The sequence below is a fragment of the Gorilla gorilla genome, chromosome 20 (assembly GCF_029281585.2).
Source record: "Gorilla gorilla gorilla isolate KB3781 chromosome 20, NHGRI_mGorGor1-v2.1_pri, whole genome shotgun sequence".
In the NCBI taxonomy this organism is placed as follows: domain Eukaryota; kingdom Metazoa; phylum Chordata; class Mammalia; order Primates; family Hominidae; genus Gorilla; species Gorilla gorilla.
The window spans coordinates 67,589,772-67,603,680 of NC_073244.2; the positions used below are offsets into that span (position 1 = coordinate 67,589,772).

The 13,909-nt window shown below is 54.3% G+C and overlaps 1 protein-coding gene across 2 annotated transcripts; it reads right to left on the minus strand.

Moving 5' to 3' along the window:
• Positions 1 to 543: 543 nt before the first annotated feature.
• On the minus strand, positions 544 to 3,940 carry ZNF579 (zinc finger protein 579). 2 transcript variants are annotated; one of them, XM_031007787.3, is made up of 2 exons: positions 3,816 to 3,940; positions 544 to 2,664 (listed from the first exon to the last, which is right to left on the minus strand). In XM_031007787.3, the coding sequence occupies exon 2, from the start codon at positions 2,660 to 2,662 to the stop codon at positions 971 to 973; it is 1,692 nt and encodes a 563-aa protein (XP_030863647.2). In that variant the 5' UTR covers positions 2,663 to 2,664; positions 3,816 to 3,940; the 3' UTR covers positions 544 to 970. The 2 variants fall into 2 exon arrangements, with proteins under 2 accessions (XP_030863647.2, XP_030863648.2); XM_031007788.3 differs by having other exon boundaries at positions 544 to 3,165; positions 3,816 to 3,928.
• Positions 3,941 to 13,909: the final 9,969 nt, after the last annotated feature.

The following is a 13,909-nucleotide window of genomic DNA, read 5'->3' on the forward strand; positions in this document are numbered from 1 at the left end:
GCATGCACCTGTAGTCCTAGCTCCTTGAGAGGCTGAGGCAAGAGGATTGCTTGGGTCTGGGAGTTTGAGACTGCAGTGAGCTATGACTGCACCACGGCACTGCAGCTTGGGCAACAGAGTGAGGGAAGAAAGGTTATGGAAACTTTTCTGAGAAAAAAAAAGTTATGTTGGACAATGCAGGGCTAGAATTCCAGCTCTTTCAGAGGAAGGTATTGGACTCCTCCTCAGTGCCTAGTACCACCGCTGACACAGAGTAAGGGTGTGGTAGAGATTGACTGAGTAAGGCGCGGAGCTTCCACAGGGCAGTGGTGAGGATAATCGCGCGGAGCTTCCACAGGGCAGCGGTGACGATGATCTATCTTCTCACATTCCTGTTTCTTCTCAACCCAGCCTTCACCGGCTTCTTGCTTGGTTGAGGGCCACATATTTTCTGATGCATCTGTGTCCTTCCTGCTCTGAACCCAAGTTCAGAGTTGGCTGGACAAATCCTGACTCGCCCCAGCGCCCCCAGCCTGCCCCACCTCCACAGAACACCTCGCTCTCTTGGATTTCACGAACTCACATTTATTCACAGACAGACAAAGGGACAAGGACAGACCTTTGCTCACTGGGGACCCCCAGGGTCTGGCAGTTCCAAAGAGGTGATGGTGTCCAGTGTGTGTAACGGGGGACAGGCAGGCGGGGGCGTCCCCACCAGTCTCCATCCCTCTGGCCAACTGTCCGCCGCCTTTTTTTTCCAAGTCGTCCTGCCTTAAGACACATGTTGGGGTGAGCGGTTCCTAACCAGCATCAGGGGTTCTGGGGGCGGGCGATGGGGGAGGAAGGGGCAGTCCAGGGCCCCCCACTCCTTAGTGTCAAGGGCGTGAAGGGGACGGGTGGGTAGACAGAGGAGGTGGCTCCTTCAACTTCCCTTCTCCATTCTGCAAACCGGGGAGCTCAGGCGGAGCGGCGGAGGGCAGGGCGGCGAAGGTCAGGAGGCCAGGCCCCCCAGCCCGCGCAGGTGAGCCTTGCTGTCTACCTCTTCCTCCTCCATCTCGAAGGCTGAGTGGTCTTGGCTGTCGAAACAGGAGGCGCTGAGGAAGACAGGGGGAGCCGGCGGGGACTGGGGTGGGGTCCCCGGAGAGGGCGGCTCTTCCTTAATGTTTGCGAGGGGCAGCGGGAGCCCTTCTTCCTCCTGCTCGGCCTTCAGGGGCGGCGGGGGCGGTGGCGGCGACGTCGGGGCCTGGGCCTGCAGTGCCTGCAGCGCGGCGGCCCTCTCCAGCTCTGCGCGGTGGCAGCGCTGGTGGCGCAGGAGGCTGTAGGCGCGCGAGAAGCGGCGCGGGCAGCGGGGGCACGGGTGCGGGGCTGGGCCCCCCGCGTGCACCTGTGCGTGGCGCGCCAGGTCGGCCAGGCGCTTGAACTCCCGCTGGCAGCGCACGCACTGGAAGGGGCGCGCTCCCGAGTGGGTCACCCCGTGCTGCCGCAGGTGCGCCCGGCGCCTGAAACCTTTGCCGCACTCTGGGCACCAGAAGCGGGGCTCCCCGGCGGGGGGCCGAGCCGGGGCGGCGTCGCCTCCGTTCTGCCCGCCTTCTCCCCCTTCCGAGGCACCCCCGCACTCCGCCCCCTCGCCCCCCTCCGGCCCCTTGGCTGAGTTCCGTGCACCCGAGGCCTTGTCGTCCTTCTTGCCCGCCGCGGGCAGCGGGGCCAGCAGGCTGAGGGGGCCGTGGACGCGGCGGTGCTGGCGGAGGTAGGAGGCGAGGCGGAAGGCCAGGCCGCAGTCTGGGCACACGAAAGGGCGGTCGGTGGAGTGGACCAGCCGGTGGCGCGACAGGGACCAGGGCCTGGCGAAGGCCTTGAGGCAGATGGAGCACTGGTGTCGCTTGGGGCGTGGCGGGGGCCCCCCTTCCCCTTCCTGTTCGCCCTCGGGGCGCAGACACGGGTGCGCCTTGAGCTCGCCCTTGGTGGCGAAGGCTTCGCGGCAGCGCAGGCACAGCAGCGTCCAGTCTGCCTGGAGCAGGACCTGTTTCTCCTCCTGCCGCCCGGCCGCCAGCGCCAGCTCGGCCCTCAGCTCTGCTGCCCCGGCCTCGGCCTCCTCCGACTCCGACTCCCGGGGCTCTGCGGCGCTGGTGGGCGCAGCCAGCGTGGAAGGCTCCCCCGCAGGCCACGTCTCAGGCCACGCTGCGACCGCCTCCTCCTCCGTGGCCCCCGCTGCAACCGTGGTGGGCGGCTCCGAGCCCTCGTCCTGCGGGCCCCAGCTGGGCTCGGCCGTCTCCTTGGCCACCCTCTCGATGGCCAGCTCGACCTCGCCGCCCGCGTGCTCCTGAGCCAGGTGGCGCCTGAGCTGGGCGGGTTCTGGGAAGGTGCGGGGGCAGGCAGCGCAGCGCAGCGGGGGCTGGGGCCCGTGGCCGCGCAGGTGGCGGGAAAGGTGGGCCGGCCGGCGGAAGGCCTTGGGACACAGCGGGCAGGCGTGGGGCCTGAGCCCCGAGTGGCTCAGCCGGTGCCGGGAGAGGTAGTAGGGGAAACGGAAGAGGCGGCCGCAGGTGGGGCAGGGCAGGGGCGCCCTAGGGGCTCCAGCGCCCCCCCTGCCACGGCCACGGCCTCGACCACGGCCTCGGCCACGGCCCCGGCCTCGGCCCCGGTGAGGTGGGCTGCCCTGGGCGGGTGGAGGAGGCTGCGGATCCATGCCTGTGGGGAGAGAGGGGAGAGATGGGAAGCGGGGCAGAGATAAAGAGAGGTGCGTGGGGTGTGGCAGAAAGAGAAGCAGAGACAGTCAGAGATGGAAAGGCAGAGAGGGTCAGGTATTTAGCCAGGAGAGAGATATGAGACAGAGACAAAGATGAGAGACACCGAGGGGAGGCCAGAGATGGAGAGACAGGAGGAGAGAGATCAGAGACAGAGCGACAGAGCAGGGAATACAGACAGGAGAAGGCAGAGATGGGAGACACAGAGAAGTGGGGATGGACAGACAGAGACCAGGAGACGCAGAAAGACAGGATGGTGAAAGGCAGAGCAGAGAAGAGACAGAGGAGAGTGAGGAACACCCAGCAGAGAGACAGAGACACAGAGAAGAGGAAACAAAGAGACTTGGAGAACCAGAGGCAGAGATAGTGCAAGCGCAGAGATCAGAAGAGCAGTGGCGGCTTGGGGGCCGGGGAGACAGGGAGACAGAGACACAGAGGGAGTGAACTGGGCAGAGGCACGGAGGGGGACAAAGTCAGCGAACTGCTTCTGCTCCAGGTCCCCCGGCCAGGCTGAACGTTTTGGGAGGGGCTGGGACACAGCCCATGGGGCCTGAGTGGAGGGGGTGGGATTCGAAGCCGGTAGGCCCCGGAAATAGTGTGTTCTCAGACGCCAGGGGCTGGGAGAGGTCGGGGAGTAGGAGGGTTCAGACTTCTGGTCTGAGTTGGGAGGGGGCTAGGGGCCCAGACTCTTGGGACTGATGGGGATGGGAGCTGGGGATTGAGACTCCTGGGTCCAGGTCATGACGGATTGGGGAATCTGGACTCCGGTATGGAGGAGGTGTGGATTCCTGGGTCCCGGTGGAGGAGGGGCTGGGGAGGGGGCTGGGCTCCCAGGACAAGGGGGAGGCGGGGGCTGGGGACCCAGCTGCCGGGAATCCCTAGGGAGGAGGCGACTGAGGGCCGGACCCCTGGACTCGGGAGGGAGGCTGGTGGGGGTCGGGGGTCCCAGGTCCTAGAGGGGGGCCAGTCTCCTCCGGGCCAAGCCTGCAGCTCCCCGAAGGCATGATCAGCAGAACTGGGGCCGGGTCGAGGCCTTGAGGATTTCTCAGCCCTGGGCCTGGGGCTTGGCCCTGGTCGCTGGGGCTGGGTTCTTACCTCGCCTCCTTGGCTCCTTTCTTCCTTCCCCACGGCCGGCCAAACGCGGACGGTGGTGGCGGGGAGGGAGGGGGGCCTGAGCGTGGTGGGGGGTGGAGGAGGAGGCTGGGCTCGGTGTCACTGCCTAAGCCTTCCCCCCGGAAACCTGGCCTTTCCTCGGAGCCTGAAAGAGGAAAGACTGGCTGGGAAGCCGGAAGCGGGAGGACGGGGGACCTGGAGAGGGGAGGGAAGGCAGCTTGCACTACAGGGTCCTGTAAGGGGAGGGGGCTGGGGACCTGTCCCCCGGGCTCCCAGAGGGCGGAGGGTGCTGAGGGCCTGGAACACTGGGTCCAGCTACCCCCGGCTCCCCAACATGCACACACACATATTCATTCATTCCTTCAACAAATACACATTTATCGGGTCCTGTCTGTGCCAGGCACTGTGTCAGGCCAGGGGGGTGGCTGGGGGAGGAAGATGAATGAATCAGTGACAGAGGCTTCAGAAAGTACCGGCACTCTGGATTAGAACCTGGCTCCAGCCTTCCCTTGGCTGTCTGGGTGAAGGATTCTCCCACTTTGAGCCTCAGTTTCCCCCTTTGTGAAAGCCCCTGCATATACTCATTCAACCCTAAGCAACCAATATTTACTGAATATCTACTATGGGCCAGCCTGCATATATTTGTCTACATATACGCATATTCACAGGGACCTTAGCAGCCAATGTTTACTGAGCACCTACTATGGGCTGGTGCTGTCCTTGGTGCTGGAGTCACAGTGGCAAAAACCGGAGCTCACTGTCTGATGGGGAAGGCAGATGGACACGGATCAATCACGCTGGAGTGCATGTGGGGGAACGTGTGCTCCGAGGCAGGGAACTGCTATGGGAATGCAGAGAACAGAAGGCACTGAGCTGAGCTCACACTGGGAGGAGGTGATTCCTGAGGTCTTCCTGGAGGCAGCAATGTTTCAGCTGAAATTGGCAGAATGAAACCAACCTGGCGACATCTCAGAAACCCATTCTGGAGCAGAAAAGGCATTTTGCAGGAGTATACCCACAGCTTGACGCTGTTTGTTTAAGGTACATTTCTGCCAAACAGTGCTAATGAGAGTGCGAGCAAACAGGTCCTTTCATACACGGCTGGGGCAAGTAGAACTGGAACACTCTTACCGAGCCAGCAATTCCAGGAATTTATTCTTCAGAGGCATCTACTCGGAACTGCACAAAATAATGTCTGCACCAGGTTAATCATTGCAGTACTGCATATCACTGCCAACAGCTGAAACCAATCTAAACACCCATCTGTAGGAGAGCTGAGTAATAAATCATGACTGATCCACCCAGTGGAATACTACGTGTCCATAGAAAAGAACAAAGAAGCTCACCGTGTGCATATATGGTAAGTCTCCAAGTGATAACCTGTAGAAGAGAAAAATGGAAGGTCAAGTACAGCCTGCAGCCTGTTCTGGGTTTGTGTGTGTTCTGGGATTGTGTCCAGATGAACTGGAACAAGAGAGAAGAAACTGAAACTGGCAACATAGTCTAACTTCCAGGACAGAAATTTACTACACTCTATCCTTCTGTTTTCTTGTTTGTTTTTGTTTTGTTTTGTTTTGTTTTCTTTTGAGATGAGATCTCCTTCTGTTGCCCAGGCTGGCTGGAGGAAGTGCAGTGGTGTGATCTTGGCTCACTGCAGCCTCGACCTCCCGGGCTCAAGCAATCCTCCCACCTCAGCCTCCTGAGTAGGTGGGGCTACAGGAGTGTGCCACCATGTCTGGCTAATTTTTGTATGTTTTGTAGAGATGGGGGTCTCCCTATGTTGCCCAGGCTGGGCTTGAACTCCTGGGCTCAAGCGATCCACCTGCCTCGGCCTCCCAAAGTGCTGGAATTACAGACATTAGCCACTGTGCCCGGCCTTTTGTACTTTTTGAATTCAAAACCGTGCGAATGTGCTATATACTCAAAAAAGTAAAGGAGGCCAAGCATGGTGGCTCACGCCTGTAATCTCAGCACTTTGGGAGGCCCAGGTGGGCAGATCACCTGAGGCCAGGAGTTCAAGACCAGCCTGGCCCACATGGTGAAACCCCGTCTCTACAAAAAGTACAAAAATTAGCCAGGCATAATGGCACATGCCTATAATCCCAGCTACTCAGGAGGCTGAGGCAGGAGAATGGCTTGAACCTGGGAGGCAGAGGTTGCAGTGCGCTGAGATCGTGCCATTGCACTCCAGCCTGGGCGACAGAGGAAAACTCCACCTCACAAAAAAAAAAAAAAAAAAAAAAAAAAAAAAGAAAAAAGTAAAGGAAAAAGAAATACATGGGGATTATAAAAATAAATGAAATGAAAAATAATAGCTTACTCTTGTGAGCGTATTACAAATGTGAACCCATTTACTCCTTGCTTTATGAAGTAGGTACCATTATTTTTCCCTTTTACAGAGGATGAAAGTGAGATACTAGAAGTTTCCAAACCTAGCGAGTCTCAGTAAGAAGTTTCACTTCACAAACAGATAGGAGAAATGATAGTGGATCAGAAGCATGATTTAAAAAAAATAATAAAAGGCCGGGCGTGGTGGCTCATGCCTGTAATCCCAGCACTTTGGGAGGCCGAGGGGGGCAGATCACTTGAGGTCAGGAGTTCGAGACCAGCTTGGCCAACATGGTGAAACCGTCTCTACTAAAAATACAAAAATTAGCTGGGCATGGTGGTGCGCGCCTGCAATCCCAGCTAGTCCGGAGGCTGAGGCAGGAGAATCGCTTGATCCCGGGAGGCGGAAGTTGCAGTGAGCCGAGATCGTGCCACTGTACTCCAGCCTGTGACAGGGCAAGACTCCGTCTCAAATAAATAAATAAATAAATAAATAAATAAATAAAATAGGAATGGGGTCTCACTCTGTTGCCCAAGCTAGTCTTGAATTCCTGAGCTCAAGCAATCCTTCCACCTCAGCCTCCGAAAGTGCTGGGATTACAGGCATTAACTACCGTGCCCAGACTAGGAGCATGCTTTTTAAAAGCACCTTGTCCATAATACTATATTTTAAAGAATATATACCATGGAATAAAAGTCTAAAAATGTCTGTGGTAATAATAGGCACCAAATTCAAGATATAAGTTATGTTTGAGATAGGAGAGGCAATCAGATCTTGGAGGGGTGGTCCGCGGGGAGTCATTTGTGTCCCTAATATTTCAAAGCTGGTAGTCAGAATATGGGTGTGTGTATTTTAACATGTTTTTTGTAAAATACACTTAAAATTTATAATTGTAACCATTTTAAATCACACAGCTCAATGGCACTAAGTAAATGTTGCACAACTATCCACGCTGTCTAGTTCCAGAACTCTTTTTTTTTTTTTTTTTTTTGAGACAGAGTTACGCTTTTGTTGCCTAGGCTGGAGTGCAATGGCGTGATCTCGGCTCACCGCAATCTCCGCCTCCTGGGTTCAAGCGATTCTCCTGCCTCAGTCTCCCAAATAGTTGGGATTACAGGCATGTGCCACCACGCCCAGCTTATTTTGCATTTTTAGTAGAGACAGGGTTTCTCCATGTTGGTCAGGCTGGTCTCAAACTCCCGACCTCAGGTGATCCACCTGCCTCGGCCTCCCAAAGTGCTGGGATTACAGGCGTGAGTCTCTTTCTTTCTTTCTTTTTTTTTTTTCCGTAGATATGGGGTTTTGCTTTGTTCCCTAGCCTGGTCTGAACTCCTGGTCTCAAGCAATCCTCCCACCTGAGCCTCCTAAAGTGCTAGGATTACAGGCATATGCCACCGTGTCCAGCCTAGTTCCAGAACCTTTTCATCAGCCTAAACAAACCCTAAGCCCATTAGCAGTCATTCCCAGACTCCCTTCTATCCCCAGCCCCTGTCAACTAATAATCAGTTTTCTGTCTCTATGAATTTGCCTATTCTGGACATTTCATATCAATGGAGTCATACCATATGTGTTCCTTTGTGACTAACTTCTTTCACTTTGCATAAAAGTTTCTCCTCCTCCTCCACAAAGGACATTGCCCCCATCTTTTTAAAAATTGAGACAGGGTCTTTCTTTCTCTGTCGCCCAGGCAGGAGTGCATTGGTGCAATCATGGCTCACTGCAACCTCCACCGCCAGGGCTCAAGCGATTCTCCCACCTCAGCCTCCCAGATAGCTGAGACTACAGGCATGCACCGCCACGCCTGGCTAATTTTTGTTTTTGGTAGAGATGGGATCTCTCCATGTTGCCCAGTGTGGTCTTGAACTCCTGGGCTCAGATGACCAGCCCACCTCGGCCTCCTGAAGCACTGGGATTACAGGCGTGAGCCACTGCACCCGGCCAGCATAGTTTCTAAGCTTCATGCGTGCCATAGCATGAGTCGGTTCTTCACTCTTTTTTGTGGCTGAATAGCATTCCTCTGCATGAGTGCAGTCATCCCTCGGTGTCCGCAGGGGACTGGTTCCAGGACTCTCCTCAGATTCCAAATCCCTGGGTGATCGAGTCCCTTACAGCCTCCTATCTGAGGGTGCAGAACCCACGGATGTGGAGGGCCGCTGTCACCTACATTTTGTTTATCCATTCATTTGTTGATGGATATTTGGGTTGCATCTATCTTTGGGCTATGGTGAATAGTGCTGTTACAAACATTGGTGTATAAGTTTTTGTTTGAACAGCTGTTTTTAATTCTTTTGGGTATATACCAAGGATGTGTGTACTATTTTATCATCTATATTTTGAAGGCTTGAAAGATGGATGAGGAGGAGGAGGAGGAGAAATAATAATGAATTCAGGAATGGAGGTGATAGAAAAGAAAACTTTAAGCAGAGAGCACAGCACATGGAAGGGGGTTTGCGCTCTGCTTCCCCAACACATGGCGGGGGATGGGGTTGGGGGTCTTGCATTAGGGCATAAAGGAGGCCAGTGTGGCGGAGAGAGGCCAGAGCTGCACCCAGCGACCGTGCCGGGCCTCCGAGTCCAGGCTGAGCTTGGACTCATTCCGAGTGCACTGAGAAGCCATTGAAAAGGTTTTAAGCAGGAGAGTCACATGATCCGATTAGTGTTTTAGAGAAATTCCTGTGGGACCCGCGTGGAGGCCGGGCCGGATGCCGGGGAGACCGAGGCGGGGAGCCGGGAGGAGGAGGGGCGCGGGCCCAGGTGCTAGAGGGGGGCCTGGGCCCCTCGACCTCCGGCTGGGAAGGCGGCTCCCGGGGCACGGGGCGGGGCTTGTCGCTGACTGGCTCAGGGCTGGACTCCCCGATGCCAGTCCCACCGTCTCCCCCTCCTCATTGGCTCTCCTGCTTCCAGCCCCCCTCCCTCCCGTGCAGCCTCCAGCACCCAGAAATCATATCACCTCACTCCTGAGCCCAACACCCTCCCGTCCATGGCTCCCCATCTCCCTCGGAATAACACCCAGAGCTTCCCTAATGACCCCCACGTGCACCCCCGTCCTCAAGGCCCTGCTTGCCTGGACCCCGGTGCCTCCTTCCCTTCCTACCTCCCTCTCCGCGTTACACCGCCCTCTCCGCTCTGTCCCGAGTTAGGGCCTTTGCACTTGCGGTTGCCCCGGCCTGGAAAGCCCTCCCGAGGTTTCCATCCAGCTTCGCTTACGTCCCTCACTCCTACAGCTTCCTGGAGACACCTGTCTTGTCCACCCAGGCTAAAATAGCCTCTCGTCACCCTCTGGCCTTCACCTTGCCTTAATTTTCTTTTTTCTTTTCTTTTTTCTTTCTTTCTTTCTTTCTTTTTTCTTTTTTTTCAGTCAGGGTCTCGCTCTGTCGCCCAGGCTGGCGTGCAGTGGTGCAATCCCAGCTCACTGCAACCTCCGCCTCTTGGGTTCAAGCGATTCTCCTGCCTCAGCCTCCCGAGTAGCTGGGATTACAGGCGCCTGCTACCACGCACAGCTAATTCTTTTTTGTATTTTTAGTAGAGACGGGGTTTCGCCATGTTGGTCAGGCTGGTCTCGAACTCCTGACCTCAGGTGATCCTCCCGTCTCGGCCTCCCTAAGTGCTGGGATTACAGACGTGAGCCACGGCGCCGGCCTTTAATTTTCAACATGGTACTTATCACGAACACACACTAGGCAATGTGTGAATGTCCCATGGATTCCCTATCTCCCCTGCCACTAGAATAAAAACTCCACAAGGGAAGGGGCTTGTTTTGCCTGTTTGCTTAACGGCTCTGCCCACAGGTGGCTGCCTGGGACAGACAAGGGGCTTAACAAGCATTTGTGGATGAATAAAAAGGGATGAAGGGTGGGAGGAGTGAGGCTGTCCCTGAAAGGAAGAAGGCTCGGGGGCCCGGGGGAGACTCCCGCTCAGGCAAGCTTGCAGGACGCTGGCTGGCTCCAAGGTCTGCACGCAGGAATCAGCTCGCCAAACACAGGCGTGTGAGTCGCCGGCGTCTGGCTAGTAATTAATGTTTTGCAACGGTTGAGATCGTCCTCAGGGTAAAATTCCCGCTCCTGTCCTCTCCTCGCTTCCCACCCGCTCCTCCAACCTCAATCAGCGCCATCTATAAAATGGGGCCGCTATGTGACGCGTTGGGTGCAGTGTCCAGCCCAGCACCGGCCGCTTGTGAGACTCGGAGGAAATGGGATGGGTCCTTCTCGTTACTGCCCCAGAAGAGAAAGGACTGTGGTGCAGGTGAGGTGGGTGGGAACCTCAGCCTCGCGAGGTCCCTATTCATTACTCCCTGGCCGGCGGCCATCTCCATGGCAACACTGGCGCCTTTCCAGTGCGCAGCTCCGGGGCTGAGCCTGTCTCTAAGTCGGTCTCGGAGTGGGCGGGTCTTGTCCCTGGGAGCGGTGCCTGCTCCGAAGTGGGCGGGCCTTGTTTCTCGAAAGAAGATACTTTTTTTCTCAAACCAGAAAGCGTGTCTGGTTTTTGAGTGGCGATTGCAGAGTGGAGAGGAATATCTCTAAGATTTAGCTGATTTTATTCCCAAAGGTTGAGCTTTTTCAAACAGGCAACAAGTGGATCTCCATTCAAAAAGTCTCCCTTGAGTGCTAAACTCTTACTTGTTTTCTCCTCCCAGAATATGTCTTCCTCCTTTAAATTTTCCTTTCTTTTTCTTTCTTTTTTAATTTATATTTTAAATTTTAATTAATTTATTTATTTTTTCAGACGGACGTCTCGCTCTGTCACCCGGGCTGGAGTGCAGTGGCACGTTCTTGGGTCACTGCAACCTCTGCCTTCTAGGTTCAAGCGATTCTCCCGCCTCAGTCTCCCAAGTAGCTGGGATTACAGGCGTGCACCACCATGCCCAGCTAATTTTCGTATTTTTAGTAGAGACGGGATTTCACCATATTGCCCAGGGTGGTCCTGAACTCAAGTGAACCGCCTGCCTCAGCCTCCAAAAGTGCTGGGATTACAGGCGTGAGCCACCACGTTCGGTATTATTTTTTATTTTTGAGACGGGGTCGCACTCTGTCGCCCAGGCAGGAGTGCAGTGGTACGATCATAGCTCACTGCAACCTCGACCTCCTGAGCTCAAGCGATCCTCTCAGCTCAGCCTCCCAAGTAACTGGGACTACAGGCATGCACCACCATGCCGGTTTTTTGTTTGTTTGTTTGTTTTGTTTTTGGTAGAGACAGGATCTCACTATGTTGCCTAGGCTGGTCTTGAACTCCTGAGCTCAAGCCATCCTCCTGCCTCAGCCTCTGAAATTGCTGGGATTACAGACATGAGTCAACTCGCCCAGCCTAAAATATCTTCTTTGTGAAATATAAGACACACAGACAAAAAATGCACAATACAAACACACAATTGAATAAATAATTATAAAATGATCATCCGATTAAGAACTAGAACTTTGCCGGCTATCAGCAACCGTGGAAACTTCCAGGATATCCCCTCCCGCTTAACTTGTCCAGTCCACTATTCTGAGTTTTATAGGACATTGTTGTCCTTGCTTTTTAATATGGTTTACTACCGACAATGTATCCTTAACAATATTACAGTTTAGTTTTATGTGCATTATAATGGGTTTGCTTTTTTTTTTTTTTTTTTTTTTTTTTGGAGACAGGGTCTCCCTCTGTTGCCCAGGCTGGAATGCAGTGGAATGATCTTAGCTCACTGCAACCTCCGTCCCCCTACCCCAGGCTCCAGCGATTCTCCTGTCTCAGCCACCCGAGTAGCTGGGCCTACAGGCACACGCCACCACACCTGGCTATTTTTTGTATTTTTACTTGAGACGGGGTCTTGCCATGTTGCCCAGGCTGATCTCGAACTCCTGGACTCAAGCAATCCTCCTGCCTTGGCCTTCCAAAGTGCTGGGATTATAGGTGTGAGCCACTGCACCTGGCCTCAATGTTATGTAAATGAAATCATGCTCTGTTTCTGGCTTTTTGGGTCCTGTATCTTTGTAACTTTCATTCATGATACTGTGTTTATCTGCAGCTCATTCATTCTTGTTGCTGTATAGTATTCCACTGCATAATATGCCATCACTAATTATCCACTGTATTGCTGATGGGCGTTTTGGTTGTCCTGAGTTTGGGGTTGAAAGTATTGCTGCTATGAATGTTTTTGTATGTCTCTGGGTGCAGGGGGACTTGAGTTAGCATTTATGCCTAGCAGTAGAATTCCTGCATCACAGGATATATGTATGTTCAATATTTGAGAATGGCAACCTATGGGGCATTTAATTTAAGAAACTCCGCAGGGTGCAGTGGCTCACACCTGTAATCCCAGCACTTTGGTAGGCCGAGGCGGGCAGATCGATCACCTGAGGTCAGGAGTTCGAGACCAATCTGACCAACATGGTGAAAGCCCGTCTCTACTAAAAATACAAAAATTAGCCGGGTGTAGTGGTGCACATCTGTAATCCCAGCTACTTGGGAGGCTAAGGCATGAGAATCACTTGAACCCAGGAGGTGGAGGTTGCTGTGAGCCGAGATCACACTATTGCACTCCAGTCTGGGCAACAGAGTGAGCCCCTATCTCAAAAACAAACAAAAAAATCTTAAGGAACTAAAGGGGAGGAAACTTTGATTCTCCTAAACCCCTATTTAAATGTGTCCTCCCCCAGTTTTCTGGTCTTAGTAAGAAATGCCACTACTCAACCATTTACTCCTGATTTCTCCCTTCCCATTACACTCACCCCCAACCAATACACACATGCACACAACCAGTCCTCTGCATTCGTACTCCAGAGTTCATCTCAAACCCACCCATTTCTTTGTTTTGTTTTATTTTATTATGTTTAGTAGAGACAGGGTCCCACTATGTTGCCTAGGCTGGTCTCAAACTCCTGAGCTCAAGTGATTCTCCCGCCTCGACCTCCCAAAGTGCTGGGGTTACAGGCGTGATTTCTGTTGGTCACTCTGGTTTAGGCTCCCACAAGTTTCTCCTGGACTGCAGGAGCGCTGCACTCTCCTGACTCTGCGTCCTGCAGCTTCGTTTACACTCAGCAGCCACAGGGATCTTGGTAAGATGCAAGGGTGGTCCCTTCCCTCCTCGATTAACACTTTGCTTCCCATCACCCAGAGAACACAGTCAAACACCTGTTTTGGCTTGCCTGGCTTACTGTGATGTGACATCTACCCACCTGTTAACCTCATCTCATCCTTCCCTCCCTGAGCTCACTTTCCTCCTGTGTCCATTTGGGCATCCTCCCGGCCGGTCCTTGCTCACCCTTACCCTTCAGGGCTCAGATCAAACGCCACCTCCGCCGAGAAGCCCACGTGGACCACCCCATCTAAGGTGGCATAAACAGTGAGTAAGGTGGCCGTTCACTTTCTTACCACCCTTCCCTATTGCCTTCAGAATGCTCAGGACGATCTGAAATTATTTTCTACATTTACTTGATTCCTCTTTTCTCCATACCCGTCGCCTACACGACAGAACATAAACCCCAGGAGGGCCGGGATGATCCCCACAGGGAGTTCCAATGCCTGGCTCAGAATAAGCCTTCAGTGCGGGAACGCAATGCAGTGTGCAGGAGACAGTCTGAAGGCGCCCCCACCCTCAGTTCTCTGATGAGCCGTCCTATTCTGGGAGTCTGGTAGAGGGTCTAAGGCAGCATCTAAGAGGCGGGGCCTCTGCTCAGACACGCCTCTAATGAGGCAGTTTGGTTTCCAAGGGGTGTGTCCTATAAGATTGGTGACTTCTAAAGGGCGTGTCTAGTTTCTAGGGGGTGTGTCTGTC